The sequence below is a fragment of the Aulostomus chinensis genome, chromosome 8, assembly GCF_037954235.1.
Source record: "Aulostomus chinensis isolate RoL2024-O1b breed Wild chromosome 8, RoL_Achi_v1.0, whole genome shotgun sequence".
Taxonomy (NCBI): Eukaryota; Metazoa; Chordata; class Actinopteri; order Syngnathiformes; family Aulostomidae; genus Aulostomus; species Aulostomus chinensis.
In genome coordinates, this window is record NC_141327.1 from 21661051 (window position 1) to 21683324 (window position 22274).

At 43.9% G+C, this 22274-nt stretch overlaps 3 protein-coding genes across 3 annotated transcripts; all 3 read left to right on the forward strand.

Moving 5' to 3' along the window:
- The first annotated feature begins 25 nt into the window (after positions 1 to 25).
- sgms2a (sphingomyelin synthase 2a) lies at positions 26 to 9468 on the forward strand. The gene is made up of 6 exons (XM_086210233.1): positions 26 to 513; positions 5561 to 6054; positions 6245 to 6362; positions 6843 to 6996; positions 7426 to 7592; positions 8654 to 9468. The coding sequence occupies exons 2-6, from the start codon at positions 5615 to 5617 to the stop codon at positions 8819 to 8821; spliced, it is 1047 nt and encodes a 348-aa protein (XP_086066359.1). The 5' UTR covers positions 26 to 513; positions 5561 to 5614; the 3' UTR covers positions 8822 to 9468.
- A 1152-nt stretch (positions 9469 to 10620) lies between these two features.
- cyp2u1 (cytochrome P450, family 2, subfamily U, polypeptide 1) lies at positions 10621 to 16693 on the forward strand. Its single transcript, XM_086211668.1, has 5 exons — positions 10621 to 11142; positions 12016 to 12666; positions 14825 to 14986; positions 15277 to 15444; positions 15539 to 16693. The coding sequence occupies exons 1-5, from the start codon at positions 10713 to 10715 to the stop codon at positions 15718 to 15720; spliced, it is 1593 nt and encodes a 530-aa protein (XP_086067794.1). The 5' UTR covers positions 10621 to 10712; the 3' UTR covers positions 15721 to 16693.
- A 655-nt stretch (positions 16694 to 17348) lies between these two features.
- On the forward strand, positions 17349 to 21432 carry hadh (hydroxyacyl-CoA dehydrogenase). Its single transcript, XM_086210234.1, has 8 exons — positions 17349 to 17547; positions 18575 to 18703; positions 18774 to 18931; positions 19371 to 19497; positions 19894 to 19983; positions 20563 to 20635; positions 20854 to 20970; positions 21046 to 21432. Exons 1-8 carry the CDS (start codon positions 17431 to 17433, stop codon positions 21162 to 21164), a joined length of 930 nt encoding a protein of 309 aa, XP_086066360.1. The 5' UTR covers positions 17349 to 17430; the 3' UTR covers positions 21165 to 21432.
- The last annotated feature ends 842 nt before the right edge of the window (positions 21433 to 22274 follow it).

The following is a 22274-nucleotide window of genomic DNA, read 5'->3' on the forward strand; positions in this document are numbered from 1 at the left end:
GCCGCACACTGTAAATGACTCAAGTATTCTGCCACCAGCACTTCAATAAGCATATAATGAGATTTTTTTTAAGTATTGTTTTCATTTTAATTCAGATTGAATAGCTGCAAATATATTTGCGCCTTTCATAGTTTATTAGGCTATATAATAAAATAATAATATATTTGCATGTTGCAAAACAACTAACCCAGAATGCCTCAAATATCGTGCAAGTGGCTGACGCCGAGGCAACTAAAAACGAGCAGAGCTCCACGGTGATGCGTGTGCTGATTACAGGGCAGGACACTTACTCTGCATTAAAGGGGATGCTAGACTGGGGGCTGGAGGCAGAGGCTGGATGGAGCAGAGAAAAGGAACGACTTCGGGGAGGAGCGCTCCCATCAAAAGCCAGTAGCAATGCCGTGTAACGTAACAGTCCAGCCGAGGCAGAGCAGCGATCAAACAGGGCGCAGCATCAAGGATTCAAGGACCTGCAACTACAGGAAGAGACACCGGGAGGCCCGTGCAAAGAAGGTAGGATGCTGTAAACTGAGCAACATGTGAGTCTAAATACACATCAGTCGCTGTGTGTATGCGCTTTATGGTGTCATTCATAAATGATGTGTCACAGGTTGGTGTAGCCACGCAGGAATTTCTGGTGATGACATTCAACTTTTATAGCCGGCGTTTGCTCACAGATGCTGAAATACAGCACGGATGCCGTTGAACGGTCATATCTGGTGAAATATACTTGCATGTAAAAAGTTGGATGATGAGAGATGGTCTGAAGGATCCGTGTTTAGTGTCATGATGTCATCAACAGACGGCAAGACGTTACCTTGAGGAAATCAGATGGCAGATTGTCACATTTAAGCTAATCTGAAAGCAAATTAGATTTCTTTTCTCTTTTAATTCCATAACGATAATCAAATTATCCATTTCCAGCTGCAATTGCTCTGACTAAAAAGAGAGGGCTTAATTACAGAGCGTGCAATGACCTGTTGCCCCACCCAGTAGCCTCATGTGGAACATGGGGTTTAACCCAGTGTGAGTCCACCATGCTACACCCCAAATGTAAACTTCAAACCTGGCTGTACCACATGCGTGCCACACTGCTGCCCTGTTGGTTAATGCATGGGAGGCTCCCGATGCTGCCTGCCATTACTGCTAAGATCCACCCCACATGTGGAGAGTCCGGGTGGCTCCGTGGATGTCTTTGCAGGATCTTTCTCAGTAGGTAGTATGTATTGTGTGTTCTTGTGAGCAGCCCTGAGCTGTAGACAAATTACAGAAAACAAAAACAAAACAAAACAAAGTTTGACCCCCATCGTGAGGTGATGTGGTGGCTCTGTTATTGTGGGAGCATTTGTTTGGCATGGTTTGGGTCCACTTAGAGGCAAGAGACATTGCAAATCAATAGAAAGTTGTTTTGAGTCATCATCTTGATCCAAAGATGAAATATTTTTCCCCTGATGCAAGTGGTTTCTTCCAGGATGACAGTGCCCCCAAGCACAGGGCAGGTGAGGTCACTGAATGACTACGATGACGACTTCGGTCACATTTTACAGCCTTCACAGTCACCAGATCTCAGCACATTTTGAAGCGATACTTCACCCCGAAACTGTGACTGACAGAACTGACTTCATAAAGCAGAAAAAGCAGCTTTAACTTCCCACTGCCATCAGCCGAAAACAAAAAAAGTCTAAAAAGGTAGGAGCATTAATCCATAGACACTTGAGTAGGAGCGAAAAGAAAACAAAAAAAACCTCTATAGCATGAAATTTGTCAATAAATACTGCAGTTTTGAATGTCAAAGATGTGTATGTGTTGAAAAAAATAGCAACCGCTAACAAGTGACTACATGAGACTCCAGAGGTATAGCACAATGTTAGCCTCAGTCTAATTTTTAGCTTCCCTCCTGAAAGTCTTGGTTTCACAAAACATTGCGGTGGGCAAAGCTATAAGAGGCTACTTTCCTGTCACTCTGGAGGTCGTGGCGCAAAATTTCAGTTTTCAGCTCAGAAAGTCATAAATGTGTGAAAGAAGACAAATTTGTCTTCATTCAGGCAAAAAAACTATGAAGAATGAAAATTATAGCCACGAGGACAAGTTTAACACCTTCTCTAATTGAAACCCAGCTAACACCCACGAACATCTGGCTTGGATCTACAATTCTACAATTCTACAATTTCATTTGGCAGACGCTTTTGTCCAAAGCGACGTACAACACAAGCAAGAATTTAGACTTGCGATGGGAAAGGGTTTATCAGCCATCCATCCCGGGTTTAAGGAGCGTTAATTTGCGGCCTGCTTCCGCCCATAACTTCTGTGACATCATCTAGTCCACACATTAAAACCTGTCAGCACTCTCTCACATCATTCACTCATCCTGCTGCCTTCTAATATATCTTTCCTTTACCCGGTTTTCTGGTGCCTTCCTGATATGAGTGTGACACGACAACAGAAAGGCAACTTGTAACAGCGAAGGGGTCAGTCAGCATCCGTTAGTGCGTTACCTCGAAGTACAAAAATGGTACGACCCACTCTAGCCTCTGAACATGCTTGCAGTTACGTACCCTAGCACATAATGTTCACATAAGCTGAAAAAAAGATTGTCGTGCTCCTCCTCTACACCATTTTTTTGTTTGTAGAAATCCACTTGATAATTTGGCTGCCAAAAAAGCTTAACCTGAAGATTCTTTCTCCTGTCACAGGGGGGAGGTTTGATTATGTAACACCGACATAATATTGTGAGTCACACCCTCTTCGTTGGCATTGCACATATGTTCGTGCAAACTATGTATGTAAAAGTTTTAGTGTGTGTCACAACATAAAAACTAAATGTGGGAAAACCGAGCTAAAACCCGAACACGCTGCAGTGTAAATCACACGGTTATGAAAGCTTTATTTACAGAGAGGAGATGTACAGCACATACAGCCAGCTCCTCCCTGGAGTGTCACCAGTTCCCAGTGGGCTGGGCCACCTCTAATGGGGCTTATTTTTAACTCTGACTTTGATGAAGACAATCCACATGGTACCACGGAGAAAATGAGTGGACGGCTATAGTAGCGTGTTATTATGAAGTCCCCGAAATGGAGTCAAAGCACCGGTTCCCCTGGAGTAAAATACAGCCTTTACAGGGTTCTCTTGAAATAGCTTGGATGAGTGGAGGCAGCCAAGTTATCCATTACAGTCTGTGACCATGCGGAAGAGTTATTTTTTTTTCTGCCAGTTTTCCATCACCACCCATCCCTTTATACAGCACCGTGTGCACCAGCTGGTGGGAAAACAGCATGTACTGTACGCTAGGGAGGAGAAGACCAGTGGAAAACTATCCTAATGGAGACACTCTGCTGACCTCCCATGTACAGTAAACACAGGGGGAGTCTCACAGTCAAAACAGTCAAACATAAACCTCACGCACCTCGAATCAAAATGAACACAATGTTTTGTCATGAAAATAAAACAAAAAAACAAAAAAAACACAACAGTCATTTGTTCAAACACAGTGAAAATAAGCGAGACTTGTGTTTTCACAGCTGACCTCTTATGGTTATGTGAACGCTGACCGTGAGGAAGTGTAGCTTTGGAGGACAGACTGCGTCCTCCCAACCTCCTCTCGCCTGCCAACCAGCCGTTGAGGTTTTTTTTTTCACAACCACGTGTATTTGGTAACCATTACCGAAATAGTGTGACCATTCATTCATCTTCTTCTTCACCCCGGAATAATTTGAGAAAACAATCCCAACCAAATGTCAATGTACAAGCTTTTTTCGACACGTCGGTAGCTGCAGTAGGTTTCCACTGAGGAGCTCCATCCACCGATGAAGGTTGCCTGACATGTTTGAAAGTTCTGTAAAAAAAAAAATCAAGTGAATGAAATCTGAAAACCTTGATATCACTCTGTCCAAATTAAAGTAATTTTTTTGAATAGATGAATAGATGCTAATCCGCAACGAAATGTTTCTAAAAATGTCAAATACCTGCATATCATAAGAACAAGCCGGTCATACAGTGTCAAAGAAAGTAAAACTTGCTTTTTTGAATATCTTCATAGTACAGTCGCACAAACAGAAATGCGGTTCTCACATATTGGTAGTTTGTGCATTTACCAGGACCGTGATACTCTAGTGATCACCACTAGTGCTTTCACTAATAACTCGTTATTCACAGTCAGTGGAATAGCGTCAGCATTTGTGTCTAGATTAAGTTTAAATTAGGTTCTTTAATGTTTTTGAAGTAAACTGCATAAATTCTGCATCGTTTCCACAAAACCAGACGTATTATTCGCCCGTCGAGTGACCTGTAAACGTGCCGTCATCATTGGGAGTCCAAACTCGCCGTGTGACTGACAACAGAGCTGCACTGTCATCTGACCAACAAGCGAAGGGGCACTGTAATGACCTTATATTGTGAGCCTGCTGATCTTGTTTGCCATCTGCGTCAGTATTAATTTGCTTTACGACTGGTTCAAGTCCAACATTGTCTGTAGACACCAGCTGCATAACACAGTGTGAATCTTTGTTTCTCCACTGTAATGAACCCCCCCCCCCCTCCCCAAAAAAAATTGATTCTGAGGAACCTGATGCGACTCCAGCCTCTATTTCTATCCAGGGGCCATATTTGTCTCCAAGTGAACGTGCTATTCCCCTCGTGTCCCAACTGACTTTCATTGCGATTCATTTCAAGAGTGGAAGCAATAATCCCAAAGCCATTAACGGAGCCGTTAAAGGGACGAGGAGCCTTGTGAGAAAGAATGGAAGCAGTGGGGCAGCAGGTTGGTGTACGCGCTGCAGTCTTCACTCTCAAGTTCAAATTCTCTTGAAGTGAAAAGAGCTCAAAAACAAACACGGCGCAATCTCATCAGAATCTCTGTTTGTCCTCAAGTCGTCAGTATTATTTCATTGTGCTGAATATCAGTTGACAAAATAATATCAGACACTATCATCTTCTCTGTTGGCATATATATACACATATATATATACAGACACACACACACGCACACACACACACACAGCGGATATTGTGCCTTCCTGCAATTTGAAAATTGTAATAGAACTAATCTCAATTAATTGTGCAGTCCTACTGTAGTGGATGTGTGAGTGCTCGCCTCTGGCGCCTTGCTGTCGACAGGCCTCGTCTTACCTTCTTGCTCCTTTGTCCAGGCCCATGTAGTTGCTCCTCCACATGTCTATGGACAGTCAGATGATGCTGTTTGTCATCCAGGGATGTGATGACCTTCTCCTGTAGGATTTTCTGCTCTTGGTTGCTGGCTCATGTGGACGCTGTAATCAGTGTAGCAGCACACGGCCCTGCCGTCATTTGATTTTAGCATTTTTCGCCATCTTGTAAACAACCTCCAGTATAGCGCTGCTGTCTCCGGGCTGAAGGAGATGTGAGATCATGTCTGTGTTTCTTTTTTTACTTTGTAAACCCCTGAGAAGGAGAGTTCATCTCCTTTGACAAACTGTACACCCCATGCAGTGAACTTCCTGTTCACTGATATGCTTTTCTAACTTCTGAAAATGTGTCGTGCACCGATTAGTGCTTTGTCTACATCAGTCTTCTGTTTTCTCTCAGTGCAGTCATAAAGCCTGAATCCAGAGGAGCAGCACCTGACTAGAGCAGGCACCCATGGCATCGCAGGAGCCTGTGGATGCGTCAGACTCTGCCACAGATAATAAAACCTCCGGTGGTGACGTGCTCAGCAGCGGTAAAACCTGCCCTGTCCACACCCCAGGAGGCGAGGATACAAAGCGGGGGTTTAGGAAAGGCATAGGGAGACATAATGACTACATGAAGATTTCTCTGCCGGAATGTCACGGCCAGCCTTTACCCATGGAGTGGTGGAAGACAGCCATCGCCTTCTTTTACGCCTGCTTTAACTTGGTCCTGACAACGGTCGTCATCACAGTGGTCCACGAGAGGGTCCCACCAAAGGAGAGCAGCCCACCTCTTCCTGATAAGTTCTTTGACTATATCGACAGAGTCAAGTGGGCTTTTACAGTGACAGAGGTCAACGGGATTGTTCTGCTGACCATATGGATGATCCAGTTGTTCTTCTTCAAATACAAGTAAGCTTCTTTTTTTTTCTTTCCTTCACGTGAAAAAGTCATTTCTGTGAAAAGTTACAGACAGTCAAAGTGCCCCTTGCTGTGCTTCTAATGGATGTTTTGGCTCACTTTATCACTCGTGTTGCATTACCAGAGGACAACAACAGTTCTGGATTCATCTCACTGCATCTCTTTCATTTTCCATCTGCAGATCAATAGCAAGCAGGCGGTTCTTCTTCCTCATTGGCACACTGTACTTGTACCGCTGTGTCACCATGTACATCACCACACTGCCCGTACCTGGCATGCACATGACTTGTGCTCCGAAGGTAAATAGCATGCTAGCATCAGAAGAGGTATCAGCTGTTTTTGCTCAGCGATGTGGACTCTTGTAGCCTCTGGGATTCAATTTGGACAGCCACGCAAGAGAGGCAACTATATACATATATTTTTTATATATATATATATATATATATAATAAAAAAAAGCCATTTGGGCTTTTTACTGCCTCAGGACATCTACAATATTGAGGTGCATTAGTGTTTTATGAAAAACATGCACTCTTGGCAGGTGCTGTGCAGAAAGATCAGGGACTGGACAGTTTGATACTGGTCTCGGCCCAGGAATTTGAAGTGTTTTCAGATAGCCAGTATATTAAATTTGTTTACTTGTTTGAAAGAGGTTTTCCTCAGCTGTTTCAGGGCACAGGATTTGTTCACGTCAAGTGTATGTTTCCTTTTTAATTGCAAATTTTTCATCACATTGTGTCTGTAGATATTTTTAATTGTCTCCGATCTGCTCGCTATCAGCTGTACGGAGACTCCCAGGCAAAAATTCAGCGAATTCTGCGGCTTATAACTGGTGGAGGACTTTCCCTCACTAACTCCCATCTCATGTGTGGGGACTTCCTCTACAGTGGACACACAGTGATGCTCACTCTCACCTATCTGTTCATCAAGGAATGTGAGTATTAAGCAACATCTCATTCCATCGCTCATGTGATAAAATTATGACAGGTTTCCACAAATAACATGAAGTTGTGTGTTTCCATTCTCATCCTACAGGGCCCACAATATTCTGTCCTACTTCTGTAGAGACTAATAACACACAGAATAACTGCTTCTATTTGTGGTTTGTCAGTGGTGATTTTCTAAAACTGTATACTGTTGGGTTGTGCAAAACATTTGAAACTACAAAAATGTATGTTTTGGATGGTGTATGAGCAAACATTGCTGTTTTAGTCTTTGCTATTATTTATGTGTTCTTTTCCTTCCTTTCCCGCTTCAGTAATGCGACAGACAGTTTCTTTTTTCTTGACAGAAGATATACACAACAACGGACCACAACTGGATATGTTTATGTAGTTAACACTCTTGTCTCTCCTCTCTCCAGATTCACCGCGGTCGTTTTGGTGGTACCATCTGATGTGCTGGCTGCTGAGTGCCGTGGGTGTGGTGTGCATCTTGGTAGCACATGAGCATTACAGTGTGGATGTGGTTGTGGCCTATTTTATCACTTCCCGGCTGTTCTGGTGGTACCACACCATGGCCAATTTGCAGGTTTGAACACAGACTGTGTGTTCACAAGTGCGTGTGTGTGTGTGTGTGTGTGTGTGTGTGTGTGTGTGCGTGCGTGCGTGCGCGTGTGGTTTAGTGCATGTAGAGGCATAACTCTCAGTGAAACCTCTTCCATGTGATTTATGTTGCCGGGTAGAATTTACTGCCCGTCTGATGAAACATGGCTATATTTCGATCAGCTAAAAGCTCTCGCTAAAACTTTTATGCCAACACAAGAATTGGTTAACTTCAAATGCTCCATATATTACACATGAATGTAGACATATATTACATACATTTTCAAAATGTCAAACTGCCTCCTTCCCTCTTTATAAATCATTCACTCTGCTAGTAAAAATATTTTTTTTAATTTCTAATATGAACTCAGAACTCAACATTCTCTAAAGATCATCAGAGGAAAAGGTTAGTTCTATCTTTTATCTCCATGATTCAGCTTCCCAGGGGTACGTGCAGTTACATCAGGGGGTATGTGGGAAAAAAAGTCAGTAACCCCTCAAAATTCTCCAACAAAAGTTCTTCTCACATGCTTTCTGTGAAAACTTCCTCTGAATCTTTCTCCGATTGGATCTCATTCCATCCCCCTAAACTAGGCCGCCAGAGAAGAGGAAGGCAGCTAACTTGCTCAGATATGGATAAATGATTGAAACCATCTCATCTTACACCCATGGGTGCAGCAGAAATTTTTTAGAAGATACAGTAAAACCGCTGAAGACTGAGCCCTGACAGTCAAAAATATCTGCCCTGGGGCTTCCAGTACCACAACTCAGAGAACTAGTGATAATTTTTGTGGCGCAGGCCTAGCCGCTCATCGTGCTAGTGCAGCTCATGTCAGTGCATTCCTCACTTTTTTTTTTTTTTTTTTTTAGGAACCACCATCCCTCACATCAAGCAATTCTGTAGTTCAGCAGTATCCACAATCTAAAATACAAACAAATCAAAAGCTCACAAATGTGTATGATAGAAATCATAAAACAGAAATGACTGATGATCATTATGATAAATGGTGGTGTTGTTTTATTAACGTTGACTTATTCTCTTCGCAGACTCTAAAATGTTCGCCCAACAACTACCTCACTAAGACCTGGTGGAACCCCCTGTTCAACTTCCTGGAGAGGAATGTCCAAACATCTGTGCCGTGCTCGTACACCTGGCCCATCACCTGGCCCCCCACCTGCCTTAAGAACCCCTGTAAGAAGTATTCCATGGTATAAAGCAGGAGAGTGAGAGAGGACCCTGACACCCAAACAAGTTTTGCTTGATAATCCACGGAGGTGGTTTTCATTCTTTCAGTTGTGTCAATTGGAGAGGAATATGACGGCTGCATAGCCACGAAAGAAGTGTTTCACCAAAAATACGTCTTCAAGGATATTCATGTTGTCCCCGTATGTTCTTTGCCACTGTAACTCATTTTCGAGAAGCCCTTCTATTATCCTTTCATACTGTATTTGTTCACAGGGTTTACCTCAATAGCAGTGTGCTCAAGTCACAAGGTGCCTTAGTGTGTTAAATGTTGTTACGTGAACCAAAACCACCTTTTTAAGTTTTTTAATGATTCATTTTGAATTTGTTTTATTACCCTCAAGTGTGTATATCCAAGCTGTAATCTCAACATTGTACTATTGTATTAAAGTTAAACCTCATTGTTTGTCTTTTGCTTTTCAAGGTATAATATTTTAATATAAACATGTAAAAGAAATGTTTTACTTCAAGTGTGTCTGCAAGTAGAGGAGCAGCAATCAATATGTTGTCATTTCACTGATTATGATACATTTTATCAGTTCTGATCCGATTCCAACACGTACCTCCCAATACGAGAGCGTTTTCTTGAATATATTCCTTGTTGTTGTAATGTGGTGACATCATGCGTTTGATGTGTACCACACAGACTTTCTTATTAAAAGAGCAAAAAAAACAGACACACATGCATTAAATGAAAATGTGTTGCAAATCAGTTTATTTGAGCTGTTTGGATCCGTGACGTGTTCAATGTTGTGTTCATAAAATCAGGATTAGAACTCGGATCTGCACCATTATTCCTGTATGCGATCTGTGCATGAAGTCAGCTGACAGAATGATGTTATTTATTTAGTAGCCCTTCTGTCAGCCTCCTCTAATCCACAAAAAAATATGGTACTCCAAACCCAAATTTGTCATTTAGACATGAATTTGTGTTTTGTTCCCACAACATCACTATACTGGTTACAAGTATAGAGGAGCTGCAGATGAATACTTTTTAAATGTATTGTACATAGGAAATGCACCGAATAGAACAGTCAGATAAGAGGATCGGCATCTACAGACTGGGTTGGATTTACATGAAAGAGTAAAATGAGAAAATATAGAAATAAAATAATACAAGAGATAACAAAAATTGGGGCAGCATAAAAATATGGAAATATACAGATTTGGACAGAGGTAAGACCTTTCCTGTTAGTGGAGGGATCAACTCTGACAGAAAACGTACAGTCTTAGGAAATGATTTAGAAAATGTCCTTTTGTGATTCAAGAACTTGGCAGGATAGGTGCAGCCAGATACTTAAAATAAACATATTAATACAAATTCCCTAATAGTCATACATAGTAAGATGTAAGGACAGAACACAACATGAGATCAGCCCCCCCCCCCAAAAAAAAAATCATGCATAAATAGGCAATATATGCAATATAAAATATTATTCAAGTGACAATCTTGTTGAAGAGTAAATTAAAAGTAATAGACAGGGATTTTAATATGTTTCCACTCGAGCTCCAACATTGTCTGGGCTTCAGTGAGGAGTTAACAACCTTTTAGAGCATCTTAATTTGAGCTGATGAGATAAAGAGGTCGACAACTGCGCTCCATGTGTTATCACCACGCTCAACACATTTGTTTCTTATCTTCAAAATCGTGACGATACTCCTCGCGAGATCAACGCGACGTCACTGTCGGGACCAGCCAATCACAGCGGGCCGCTGTTCTCGCCACCAATAGGAGGCCAGTAATGGGAAAGCATCACAGGAAGAACCTGAACTCGTCTATGATGTGTCAACAGTGATGGAAGTTTGGTTAGTTAACATGAAGGACCCGTGACCCCGGCGAGTATCGCTGCTGCGTGAGTTAGCATGGCTCTTCTGTCGTGGCTGGAGCATGTGTGCGTCTCTCTGCTGTCAGGAGGAAACATTGTAGCCCTGCTTGTCTTCTTATTTGTTTACCTTTTAGTTCATTTTTACAAGAAGCGACGACGTGACCTGGCAAATATTCCTCCGGGTCCGAAGCCACTGCCGGTCGTGGGAAACTTCGGTGTCTTTCTTGTTCCGACATTCATCCTGAGGAAATTTGGAAAGGCGTCAGAGAGCCCCGGTAAAACTCCTGCGATCGCTTTAACGGAGCTGGCCAACGTGTACGGCAACGTGTACAGCCTGTTTGTAGGGAATCAGCTGATCGTGGTGCTGAACGGTTACGAGGTGCTCAGAGATGCTCTGTCCAACCACCCCGACGTCTTCTCCGACAGACCGGATATCCCTGTAGTCACCATCATGACCAAACGCAAAGGTGACACAATACCACCTCGTTTCTGCGCTCTCATCTGTTCCTAAATAAGCACGTAATAGCACGCTCACTCAGCTAGCTTTATAATTAGATTCTTATTAGTTGAGTTGTTCTGATTGGACCCACCAAGGAGGTGTGGCTGTGTTTGTTCTTTGTTTGGGATGCAGCTGAAGATCAGTGACACCTAAGAGAACAAGCCAATCAGCCGCTCAGGTTCACTCACACGATAGAAACAATAAAGCTAACATCAAACATCCATCCATCCATTTTTTACTGCTCATCCTGTTAAGGTTCGCTGGGGGGCTGGAGCCTATCCCAACAGCCTTCGGGTGAGAGGCGGCGTTAAAAATCAAACAAACAAAAATTGTTAATTTTACAGATCAACTGAGGAATCATTTTGTCATTAAAATAAGGAGTTTTAAAAAAAAATTGCTTTCAAATGACTTCTGTGACGTGTTGTAATTGTTTCTTTTGTTTATCAGACAGTTGAAAACATAAATATTCTTTTGTTTTCAATGAGAAAAGGTAAAAGAGATGTGTGCTTGTGCTTTTGTTTGTTTTTTTTATGTTTGGCCGTGCCATGTTTGCTTGATAAATAGAGAGAGAGAGAGAGAGTGTAGAGTAATCCTTTGTTAATCCCTTGCGGTATACTGAAAAACTGAAACAACTACTTGATTAATTCCATGTTATCAACTAATGAAGTGTTTCTCAACCACAATTAACACATGTAAAGATGAATTTGAATTATTATCATGTAGTCAAAATCAGGTAACATGACAAGAAAGAGAGAGAGAGAGAGGCGGTCTCTGACCGACTGTTTTGAGTGATTCAAGGACTAATATTTATGATGGTTTTCTGCTTTAATCTGAATTGAAGGAATAGTCTTTGCACCATACGGGCCAGTCTGGAAAAAACACCGGAAGTTTTGCCACGCTACTCTCCGAAGCTTTGGCGTTGGGACACTGAGCTTGGAGCCTCACGTCCTACAAGGTCTGACTAGCGTCAAAAGCGAGCTACTGCGACTGGAGGAGGAGTCCGGAGGCACTGGCGTGGACCCGGCCCCGCTGATCAGCAATGCTGTTTCCAATGTCATCTGCTCTCTGATCCTGGGTCAGCGTTTCCACCATGAAGACCCTGAGTTCCGCACCCTGCTGGACCTGATGGTGCGTGGGCTGGAGATCTGTGTGAACAGCCCTGCAGTCCTCATCAACATCTTTCCACTGCTGTACTACCTGCCATTTGGGGTCTTCAAAGAGTTACGGCAAGTGGAGGGAGACATTACAGCTTTTCTGAAAGGGATCATTGCAGATCACCGGGACACACTGGATCCTGATAACCCACGGGATCTAGTAGACATGTACCTGATAGAGATGCTGGCTCAGCAGGCAGCTGGAGAGGAGGACAGCACCTTCACCGAAGACTACCTCTTTTATATAATCGGAGATCTCTTTATCGCAGGCACTGACACCACCACCAATTCAGTTCTCTGGGTTCTGCTCTACATGGTCCTACACCCCGACGTCCAAGGTAAGAGCAGCAACAGTCCTTTGTTTGCTAACTGGGTGGGTTTGTGTCAGTTTGAACGTGTAAAGGTTGATTGAGCTCTAACGGACACAAATGATACTAGAGGAGTGAAGTTGCAGGACCATCCCCACAAATACTCCAAATATCCTGTAATATTATGGATATCTCTAACCGAGCACTCAGAGAACACAACCCTCTGCTGAGGTGACCTTGGAGCCCCTTACACTTTCATGCTTGGGGCCTAATTAAAACTACAAGTGGTGATGATTGGGCCCTCGCATGATTTATGACTGGAGAAGGCGGTTAAACCTGTTAGTATGTGGACTGCACTGTGGTGCACGCATCACCTCCTGTGGCCACTAGATGGTGCTGTAGTCTGCCACTGCATGATAAAACTCTTAATTGAAGCTTCCTGCTCAAAGGATCTTTATCTTTCTTCCCTTGATCATTGTTTCAATCCAGCATCCACTTAGAGATGAGCACTCTCTTGCTATATTCGAGGTTACTGAAAAGTGAAGAAGAGGCACGGTGGTGCAGTGGTCAGCACTGTCGCCTCACAGCAAGAAGGTTCCGGTTTGATCCCCGGCTCGGACACAGGATCTTTCTGTGTGAGTCTCCATGTTCTCCCTGTTCCTGTGTGGGTTCTCTCTGGTACTCCAGCTTCCTCCCACAGTCCAGAGACATCAAGAAGGGACGAGGCTGATTCCATCCGTCGTCGTCGGCTTATTCCTTACGAGTAAGGGTCACGGGGGGGCTGAGCGAGAGGCCGGGTTCACCCTGGACAGGTCACCAGTTCATCGCAGGGCCAACATAGAGAGACGAACAACCATTCACACTCACATTCATACCTACGGTCAATTTAGTGAATCCAAGGGACAAGGCTGATTGATACTCTAAACTGACTGTAGGTGTGACTTAGAGTGTGAATGGCTGTCTGTCTCTATGTGTTGGCCCTGTGATGAACTGGGGACCCGTCCAGGATGAACCCCGCCTCTCGCCCGAAGGCTGCTGGGATAGACACCAGGTGGCGCCACAACTAATTTTCCCCTTCTACGCCCCCTCCACGCAGCTTGGTGTAAATTAGCCTCATAGTTTTTGCATAATCCTGCCAACGGACACACGCCACCAAAAACCAAAGTAATCAGAATCTATAAAGAAGCTTGAATGAACTGAATAAGCTTCTTGGATGAGTGGAGAAACAGCTTCCCTAACAAGAGGTGAGTCCAGTTGCAGATATTGATTATTTTTGAGAATTACGACGACCTGGATGACTGAGAATATACAAAAATAGACTTTAAACACTCAGAATTAATAAAGAAATGAGATCTTTTGTCAGATAAAGTCTGCTAAAAGCAGATTTCTGATGGGAGTTTCTGGTACAATTTTTGATTAACAAAGAAAAGTAACAGAGTGAAAAAAAAGTAACGATCCACTAATATTCCCGACAAGATGATTTGTCAACCCATTCTAGAATACTGAATGTAAATCAAAGATGCAGTTCTTGGGCAACTTTGTAGGTCTGGTTTAGGTGTAATGAAGATTGAAACACTGATGGGTGGAGCTTACATTCTCGGACACACTGTCAGGTGTTTTTAAACCTGTGAGAAGAGTTTTCTGCTTGCATGCACTCATTTGCAGCTTTGACCGGCCTAAAGAGCCTGTCATCAATATTCTTTATGATCGCAATGTGACAATGAGAACGGAGAGGATTATCTCCTCCTCTCTGCTTTGTGGGTTTTCAGATCCGAGTCTCAGCTGCTTGTTTAACAGTCAGGCTGCAATCTCTGAATGTCTATTTTTGGCCGCAGCGGGCAACTTTTTTCAGAGGGGAAAAAAAAAAACCTTGTAGAAATCCACAGTTCACAATTGGCTGAGCAACAAACTGCCAACACACAGCTAGCTACTAGCAGTTGGACCAAGAGGAACATTTACAATAAAGAGCCAGATATTTCTCTCTGAAGTTGATGGAGATTAGAGTCAGTGAAAGACAAGAGAACACGGAGCTCACGTTTACCATCTCTCCAAACGTGGCTCTTCAACCCTGATGCTGTGGTGGTTTCTGCTGCCACCAAGTGGACAAAAATGGTAGGTTTGATCGGCACCCTGCAGGCTGCTTAAACTATATACCGTATATATCTTGTTTTTGTGTCTCCTGCTCCAGACAAGGTCCAGGCTGAGATTGACAGTGTGGTAGACAGACATCGGGGCCCGTCTCTGATCGACAGGGTCAGTCTGCCCTTCACAGAGGCCACCATCATGGAGGTCCAGAGACTGACTGTAGTTGTTCCTTTGGGGATTCCTCACATGGCCTCCAAGACTGCAGGTGACGTGAAACTCGATCGTTGCTCCAATCGACTTAACATAAATAAAACAGACACAAACTCATTGTTTCACAGTAAGAATGCCAGTGACCTACCATTGTGTTTTTCTTTTGAGGCTTAAAGTATTGAGAATACTTTTAAAATATTTCTCACAATCTAATTCTTATTAGATTGACCTCAAAGTCTCGGACAGTAATTACATCTCAGCACTGTCAACACTAGGCTCTTTAATGTTGTTGACTTGTCATCTGTGAGTGAGGTGGCTCCATTATCACATCGTTCCTTCTTGCAGATTTCCGAGGCTACACTATTCCCCGAGGAACAGTTATTCTACCCAACCTGTGGTCGGTCCACCGAGACCCCTCCATGTGGGATGACCCGGACACTTTCAACCCAGAACGCTTCCTGGATGTGGAGGGGAAGTTACTCAGGAAAGAGTGCTTCATACCATTCGGGATTGGTATGCTAACCCTCACTTATATAAGCCATATTATTTCAACACTAATCTATTGATTAACCACCCCACCCCCAAATCCCCACCCCGTGTCCCTCAGGTCGTAGGGTGTGCATGGGTGAACAGCTGGCAAAGATGGAGCTCTTCCTGATGGTTACCAGCTTACTGCAAGCCTTCAAGTTCAGACTACCGGAGGGGGCGCCTGCGCCTCCCCTGCATGGACGCTTCGGCCTGACCCTCACCCCCTGCCCTTATGCCGTGTGTGTGAGCCCCCGCAGTTGAAACAGTTTCCCGACCTTATTGTTTTTAGCAGTTTGCCTTGGGAACGGGGGCGGCACGGTGGTGCAGTGGTCAGCACTGTCGCCTCACAGCAAGAAGGTTCCGGTTTGATCCGTGGCTCGGACACAGGATCTTTCTGTGTGGAGTCTGCATGTTCTCCCTGTTCCTGTGTGGGTTCTCTCTGGTACTCCAGCTTCCTCCCACAGTCCAAAGACATCAAGAGGGGACGAGGCTGATTGATACTCTAAATTGACCGTAGGTGTGACTGTGAGTGTGAATGGTTGTCTGTCTCTATGTGTTGGCCCTGGGATGGACTGGTGACCAGTCCAGGGTGAACCCCGCCTCATGCCCATGGTGCATGTTGACATGGACTTCAGATGTTCGGTCTCCTGGGGGGACCGAGGACAGTGTGTCCTATAAAAAATATAGTACTTAAGTATTTTTTTTAATTGGAATGTTACTCTTCTGCTCAGTCTGGTTTGACTGTGCATATTTAATATTTTATTACTACAGCAATAATGGAATCAATTCAACGGTCATTAGAGGTGACCCGAACAGGAGGGATGTTACATTTTCATTGTTACGATTCAGAACTGATTTAAATCATTTCATTTAGAAGCTGCACACAAAACATGTGTTATGCCTCCACCTGACACACAAGTGTATTGTTCTATTTTCAAAATATTATCTATGTCTTTTTGTTGTTCAAAACTGATGACATAATTAAGGCCTGTGCTTTGCTCTTTGAAAATCCTGCTGGATCACTTGAGATTTTATCATTGTATTGAGTTAAACAGCAGTTTAAAAAAAAAAAAACATGTTGATGTTTTTTATAGAAATATTATTTTAATAATAATTTCTTCTTCTGCCAAGGAGGAAATATTTTCTCTTAATGTAAACAGCGTTAGATAAACACTACGAGAGCTGATGAATATTTCTCTACTAATTTAATGTCAATAAAAAAATGTTTGAAATGCCCTGAAATCATTTCATTTTTTTTGTTTTGGCTGTATGGTACAATTTACAATAAACATTCTAATAGCTCAGGTCAGGTCTTCATCTCACAGATCTGAATTTATGGTCCGTCTGTCTGTCCGTCCGTCCCCCAGCATCCACTGGAACTGAAGGATGAACTGAAAATATGCTGGAGGTCAAAGGTCACTGTTACCTCAAATGAACACAATATCTCAGGAATGCCTTGAGGAATTTTCTTCCTAAATTGTCCAAACATTCACTGGGGTTCAAGGACAACATGAAAATATTTGGGGGGGGGGGGGTGTCAGAGGTCAAGGGCCACATCTTATGGAGACATGGAAGTACACTTCTGCAATGGTATACCCATTGTGTTTGTTGAGATAAATGAATGAAGATAAAAATCAACAGTATTCCTGTGAGCAACAGAGCTCTGAATCTGAAGTGACTGATCTAGTTTAGTGTATTAGTGCTCCGACACCTGTGCAAGAGTGGATAAATTACCGTAAAGTTAAGATCAACTGCGCAAACGGCTTACACCAGAGAATACATGAGTCGAAGGATTTGTACTGAGAAACTCTTTGGTTATCGCCTAACGTCCAGTTTCACCTCTGTCCTACCTATCTGTGTGAAAGGTCGCCAAAAGTTTAAAGGACCACGTGATTGGCGACCTTCCTGATCTATTCCTGCTCAGTCCGACTGCAACCCCCCCTTCCCTACTTCCCTACCTCACTTCACATCATGGCTTTCGTTACTCACCAGATCTGCAGAGGTTTCTCCTCCTCGGCGGTCAGGAGGGTCGTCATTAAACATGTCGTGATCATCGGCGGAGGACAGATGGGCGCAGGAATCGCACAAGTACGGAATGTCTCATGTTAGCCAGACAACTACCACACGGCTAGCTAGTGTAGTTAGCGAGTAGAGCTAGCGCGTAGCTAGCTGTGGCAGTTAGCCGGTGTAGCTAGTGCGTAGCTAGCTGTTGTAGCTAGCCAGCTGTAATGTCTCACAATTTATTAGCCTTATCATGGAGAGCTCAAAGGGTCAGCGCCTACTGTGCTCATGAATATATAAATATTACAGTTTACTTAAAAGTAACAACAATAAAGCTGACAGATCTGACTTTATCACTGCAGAAATAGATTTTCTGTTTTGTTTCATCGCGTTAAAAAATGTGGGGGAAACGACAGCATGATAATTAAACATGTAGAAATAAATATCTTTAGTTTTGTTGGTTCATATCATAAGCGACCGAGTCCCCTTCAGCTCCACAGTCACACTCCAAATAGACAACTTTTATAGTAAATCGTCTTATATGTGTTATAAGCAGTGGTTTTGTTACAGCAAACACACCGACAGTCCTCACTAGGAAACTTTTTTGTTTGTTTGTTCAGTTGTTGAGTTGCAATTCATTGTACACATTGAGAAAGTTATTTAACAAAGAATTGTTGATGCGCCGTAGGAATTTCCTGATATGGCCACAAGGTGTCGCCCCTCCATGTTTATCTCCAGTCACCTGTTACCAGAGAATCATTGTACAGATTCTTGGATCAGTGTTTGTTTGTTTTGTTTTGTTTGTTGTTGTTTTGTTTTTTTTGGGGGGGGGCAATCTACTTGTTTTTGCTGTTGTAGAGGTCTAATGCTCTTGCGTTTTTTTGTAGCTGTTATCCAATAAAACGTGTTACTTGAATTACTTGAACCAATGGACAGCAGTAAAAAGAGAAGTTGTCTTTCAGAGCATGTAGATTTTCTCTCTCTTTTCCCAAAATCATGCATTGTATTGTGGGACAATCAGCAGCTCACACTCTTCTTACTGTGGGGATGTTCCGGATGTACCACACCTGGTCCGGCTGCAACTGACTCTCATCGTGTCCCACGTTTCTGAAAGGTTGCTGCATCGACCGGCCACACAGTGACGCTGGTGGACACGTCCAACGACATCCTACAGAAGTCGGTCAAGGGGATCGAAGGGAGCCTGAAGAGGGTGGTCAAGAAGAAGTTTGCTGACAAGCCCGAGGTGAGTCACGCGCGTCCAGACAGTGGGAGTGGATCGTCAGGGAGATAACTGGTGTTTGGTTTGTTTTCAGGCAGGGGAAGAGTTCATTCAGAAAGTCCTGAAGAATATTTCCACCTCATCAGATGCTGGTTCTGCAGTTCAGAGCACAGACCTGGTGTTGGAGGCCATCGTGGAAAATCTGAAAATCAAACAGGATCTCTTCGGGGGACTCGACAAGCTGGCACCAGCGTGAGCGTTGTCTTATTTCTGTTTATTCTATCAATCTCATTTCTTTTACGCTTGAAAAAAGGTATCAAGATATTGAACATTTTTCCAAGTGCATTCAAGTGATAAAAATCATGACACACATACATGGAAATATCCATTTTAGATTATATGTATATGAAATATGGAATGGATTATATTGTTTTTAGACAGTTTCTACCAGTAACAGCTGACTTTTGGTCATGTGACTGTCCCAGCTGTGTCAATCACAGCTTCTCAGTTGTCCAGAGGAAGGCAGATTTTTCTTTAACTGTCCATGTTTTTGGGACGTATTTTAAATGTGACATACATTTTTCTGATGTCTTTGGTTTCGGAGGGTTAAATTACCACATGATCCCAAATCCCGTCATTGTCACGCGGCGTCTGAGGAGGGAGTGAATGTAACTGGCTGTTGTTGTTGTAGACACACCATCTTTGCCAGCAACACGTCCTCCCTGCCCGTCTCTGACATCGCCCGCTCCACCAGCAGACTGGACAGGTTCGGCGGACTGCACTTCTTCAACCCTGTCCCCATGATGAAGCTTGTCGAGGTGCGTCTGGAACCGGGGCCTGCTGTTAGACGGGGACTAAGCGTGTTTACACGGGAGGAAGTGGGGCTACAGGTGTAATATTTAAGTCCAAACCATGAGCTCAAGATGATTGGCAGCTGCACGTCAGAGAGATGCAAACGTGCAGCTGTGTGACTTTCACATCGTTAAAAATAAGATGACAAAATTGTTTTTGAAACTGCTCTGTGATTGGAAGGCAAAAAAAGCAGGGTGAGAGAAGAAAATTGGACAGGAAACAGGAAATCTACCAAAGATATTGATTGTCGGTACGACAGCATACTCTTTTCCATCACAACAAACTATGTCATGATCCTGGGTGTCCTGTCAGTTTGGCCTCAAGCCAGAGAGCCCTTGATGATGTCAGCTGATGATCCACAGGTCATCGGAACCTCAGCTACAAGCCAAGAGACCTTTGATTCCCTGCTGAACTTCAGCAAAGCACTTGGGAAAACTCCAGTGTCCTGCAAGGTAAGATGAGGCCGAGCAGGAGCTCCGTGAGGAGTTCCTGTGCTCCGCTCCTCAGCTCTGTGGTCCTGCTTTGTTATTCTTTAGTTTATTTATTAGTTTCATGGTCCTTTCAAAGCCCAGAGCTGATATTTCCCTCTAGATGGATGAGAGCAACTCTAAAACCATTCATTTCATTGACTAACGCGCGTGTGGCGCTACGACGGAGGGAGCATGGCTTGTGTTCCTCACTCACGTGTACCACCACGCAGTGAGGAGGGTCGGTGGGATGTTGTCGCACTCCTGCAGCAGTAGAAGTACGTCTGGATTTCCGCTGCCAAACTTACCACCATCAGCTTTGATGGCGAGAACGCTGGATCACGGAACCTGCTCCCTGATCATGTGAAAGGCTTAACGGCGTCTGTGCTGAAGCAGTTTTCTTTGCCGAGTCGTGGTTCTTTTGCAGCCAAGACACGTAGAACTTATTCCAGATGAGCCATCAGCTGCGGAACGGGGTTGGTCAAAAAAAGAACGAGTAACAAGAAGTTCCGTTCAGTTCAAGTAATCGATATGTTGTTTGTTGTCGGCTGTCTCTTGGTTCAGGACACGCCAGGGTTCATAGTGAATCGCCTCCTTGTCCCCTACATGATGGAGGCCATCCGCCTGCATGAGAGAGGTACGCGCACCATCGCTGATCTTGACTTCTCTACTTTGGTGTAATCGTAGCACTGGACTCAGGCTTTAGGACATATTAGTAAGTCTTCACTGTGTCCTCGTGCCTGGTGACAGCAGCACTGTAAGTCATGTGATCAGAGCGGGCTGCAGTCAGGAGACGCACCAAAATACTGTGATTGCTGCACAATGATTCATTCTGCATGTGTTTCTCTTCCTCAGGTCACGGATCCAAAGAAGACATTGATATTGCCATGAAACTCGGTGCAGGTTACCCCATGGGACCCTTTGAGCTCCTGGACTACGTAGGATTAGATACAGCAAAGTTCATTATGGATGGTGAGTAGAAGTTGTGCTATAATATGAGACTGCGTCAAGGAGAAACTGAGCGATCTTACTGTTGTGTGTCATCAGGCTGGAGCGCCATGGACCCTGAGAACCCGCTCTTTACCCAGAGTGAACTGCTGAACAAGTTGGTCGCCGAGGGCAAATACGGTAAAAAGACTGGAGAAGGATTCTACAAGTACAAGTAACTTGAAATGAATCAGAAGATGAATCCATCATGAGGACTGAGGAGGAGGTGGAAGGGTTGAACGTGTCACGCCAACATACTGCTGTGCCTTTCTGTCGACATGGCGGACTTGAGTCTGCCGGTCCACGATGCTGCGGAATGTCCAGCTGAGTCTCGTCTTACCGCGAGTGAAGAGATGATCCGATGAAACAGATTTTTAAATAACGCCATCATGTCCGGTCTGGTTTTATAGTGTGAAATAAAAGACCAGGGTCAGGCTCCTTGACCACGTGTGAAAGTCTCATATTTGCCAGGTCACGAAATTTATAAATGCATCGTTGTGGTTCGCTGAACAGGTAGAAAACAACATCTGATTGGTTGGTAGCTGTGATGTAATGACCATATATCACTGCCACTCGCAATATATTGCTGCGATAAGTAACTTTCATTAAGCCACCTCACTACTCAGATTACTTTATAAAAGTTGATACTCAGTTGAACATTTTCATTTGTTAAAATGATAATTCACGATAAACTTATGCAGCCAGTTTTCTGCAGACTCTGAGGAGGGGTGAAACATGGGCCAAGGAAGAAGCCGTTCAGTTCTGGGGCAGAATGGAAAAAATGTTAACTTACACAGCAAGGGTGTGTGTCCTCACTACTCAGGTTAGTTGGTTTCCCGCCTCACCACCGTGTACTGACAGCGGAGGACGACCGCAACTTTAGCTAGTAACATCCTCTTTTGTCTGCAGCAGGTGTGTGAGCAGCATCGGGAGAAGTACTCTGGTGTGGAAGTACTTTTATGAAGACCTCATTTTGTACTTACACAGTTTATCTGGCAGTTGGGATCCTCGTCAATTAGCATGCCCCTGCTCTCAGCAGGTTCGTTATAAAAGGGGTGAATCACGCTTCCACACTTTCAAAATGCCCTGCTGAAATCATCCTTAAAATGTAGACCGACGTCTTCCTGCTGACGCTCCCCTCAAACAAAGCGTGTCGCACGTCAGGACACCCGTCTAGTATCTGCAGGGGTTCTTCCAGCGATGATGTCAGACGCAAGCTGAGCCTGGCAGGAGCGAGCAGGTCCTCACGCTCGTGATACACTGCTGCTCCTCGGTGTCGTCAGGTACTA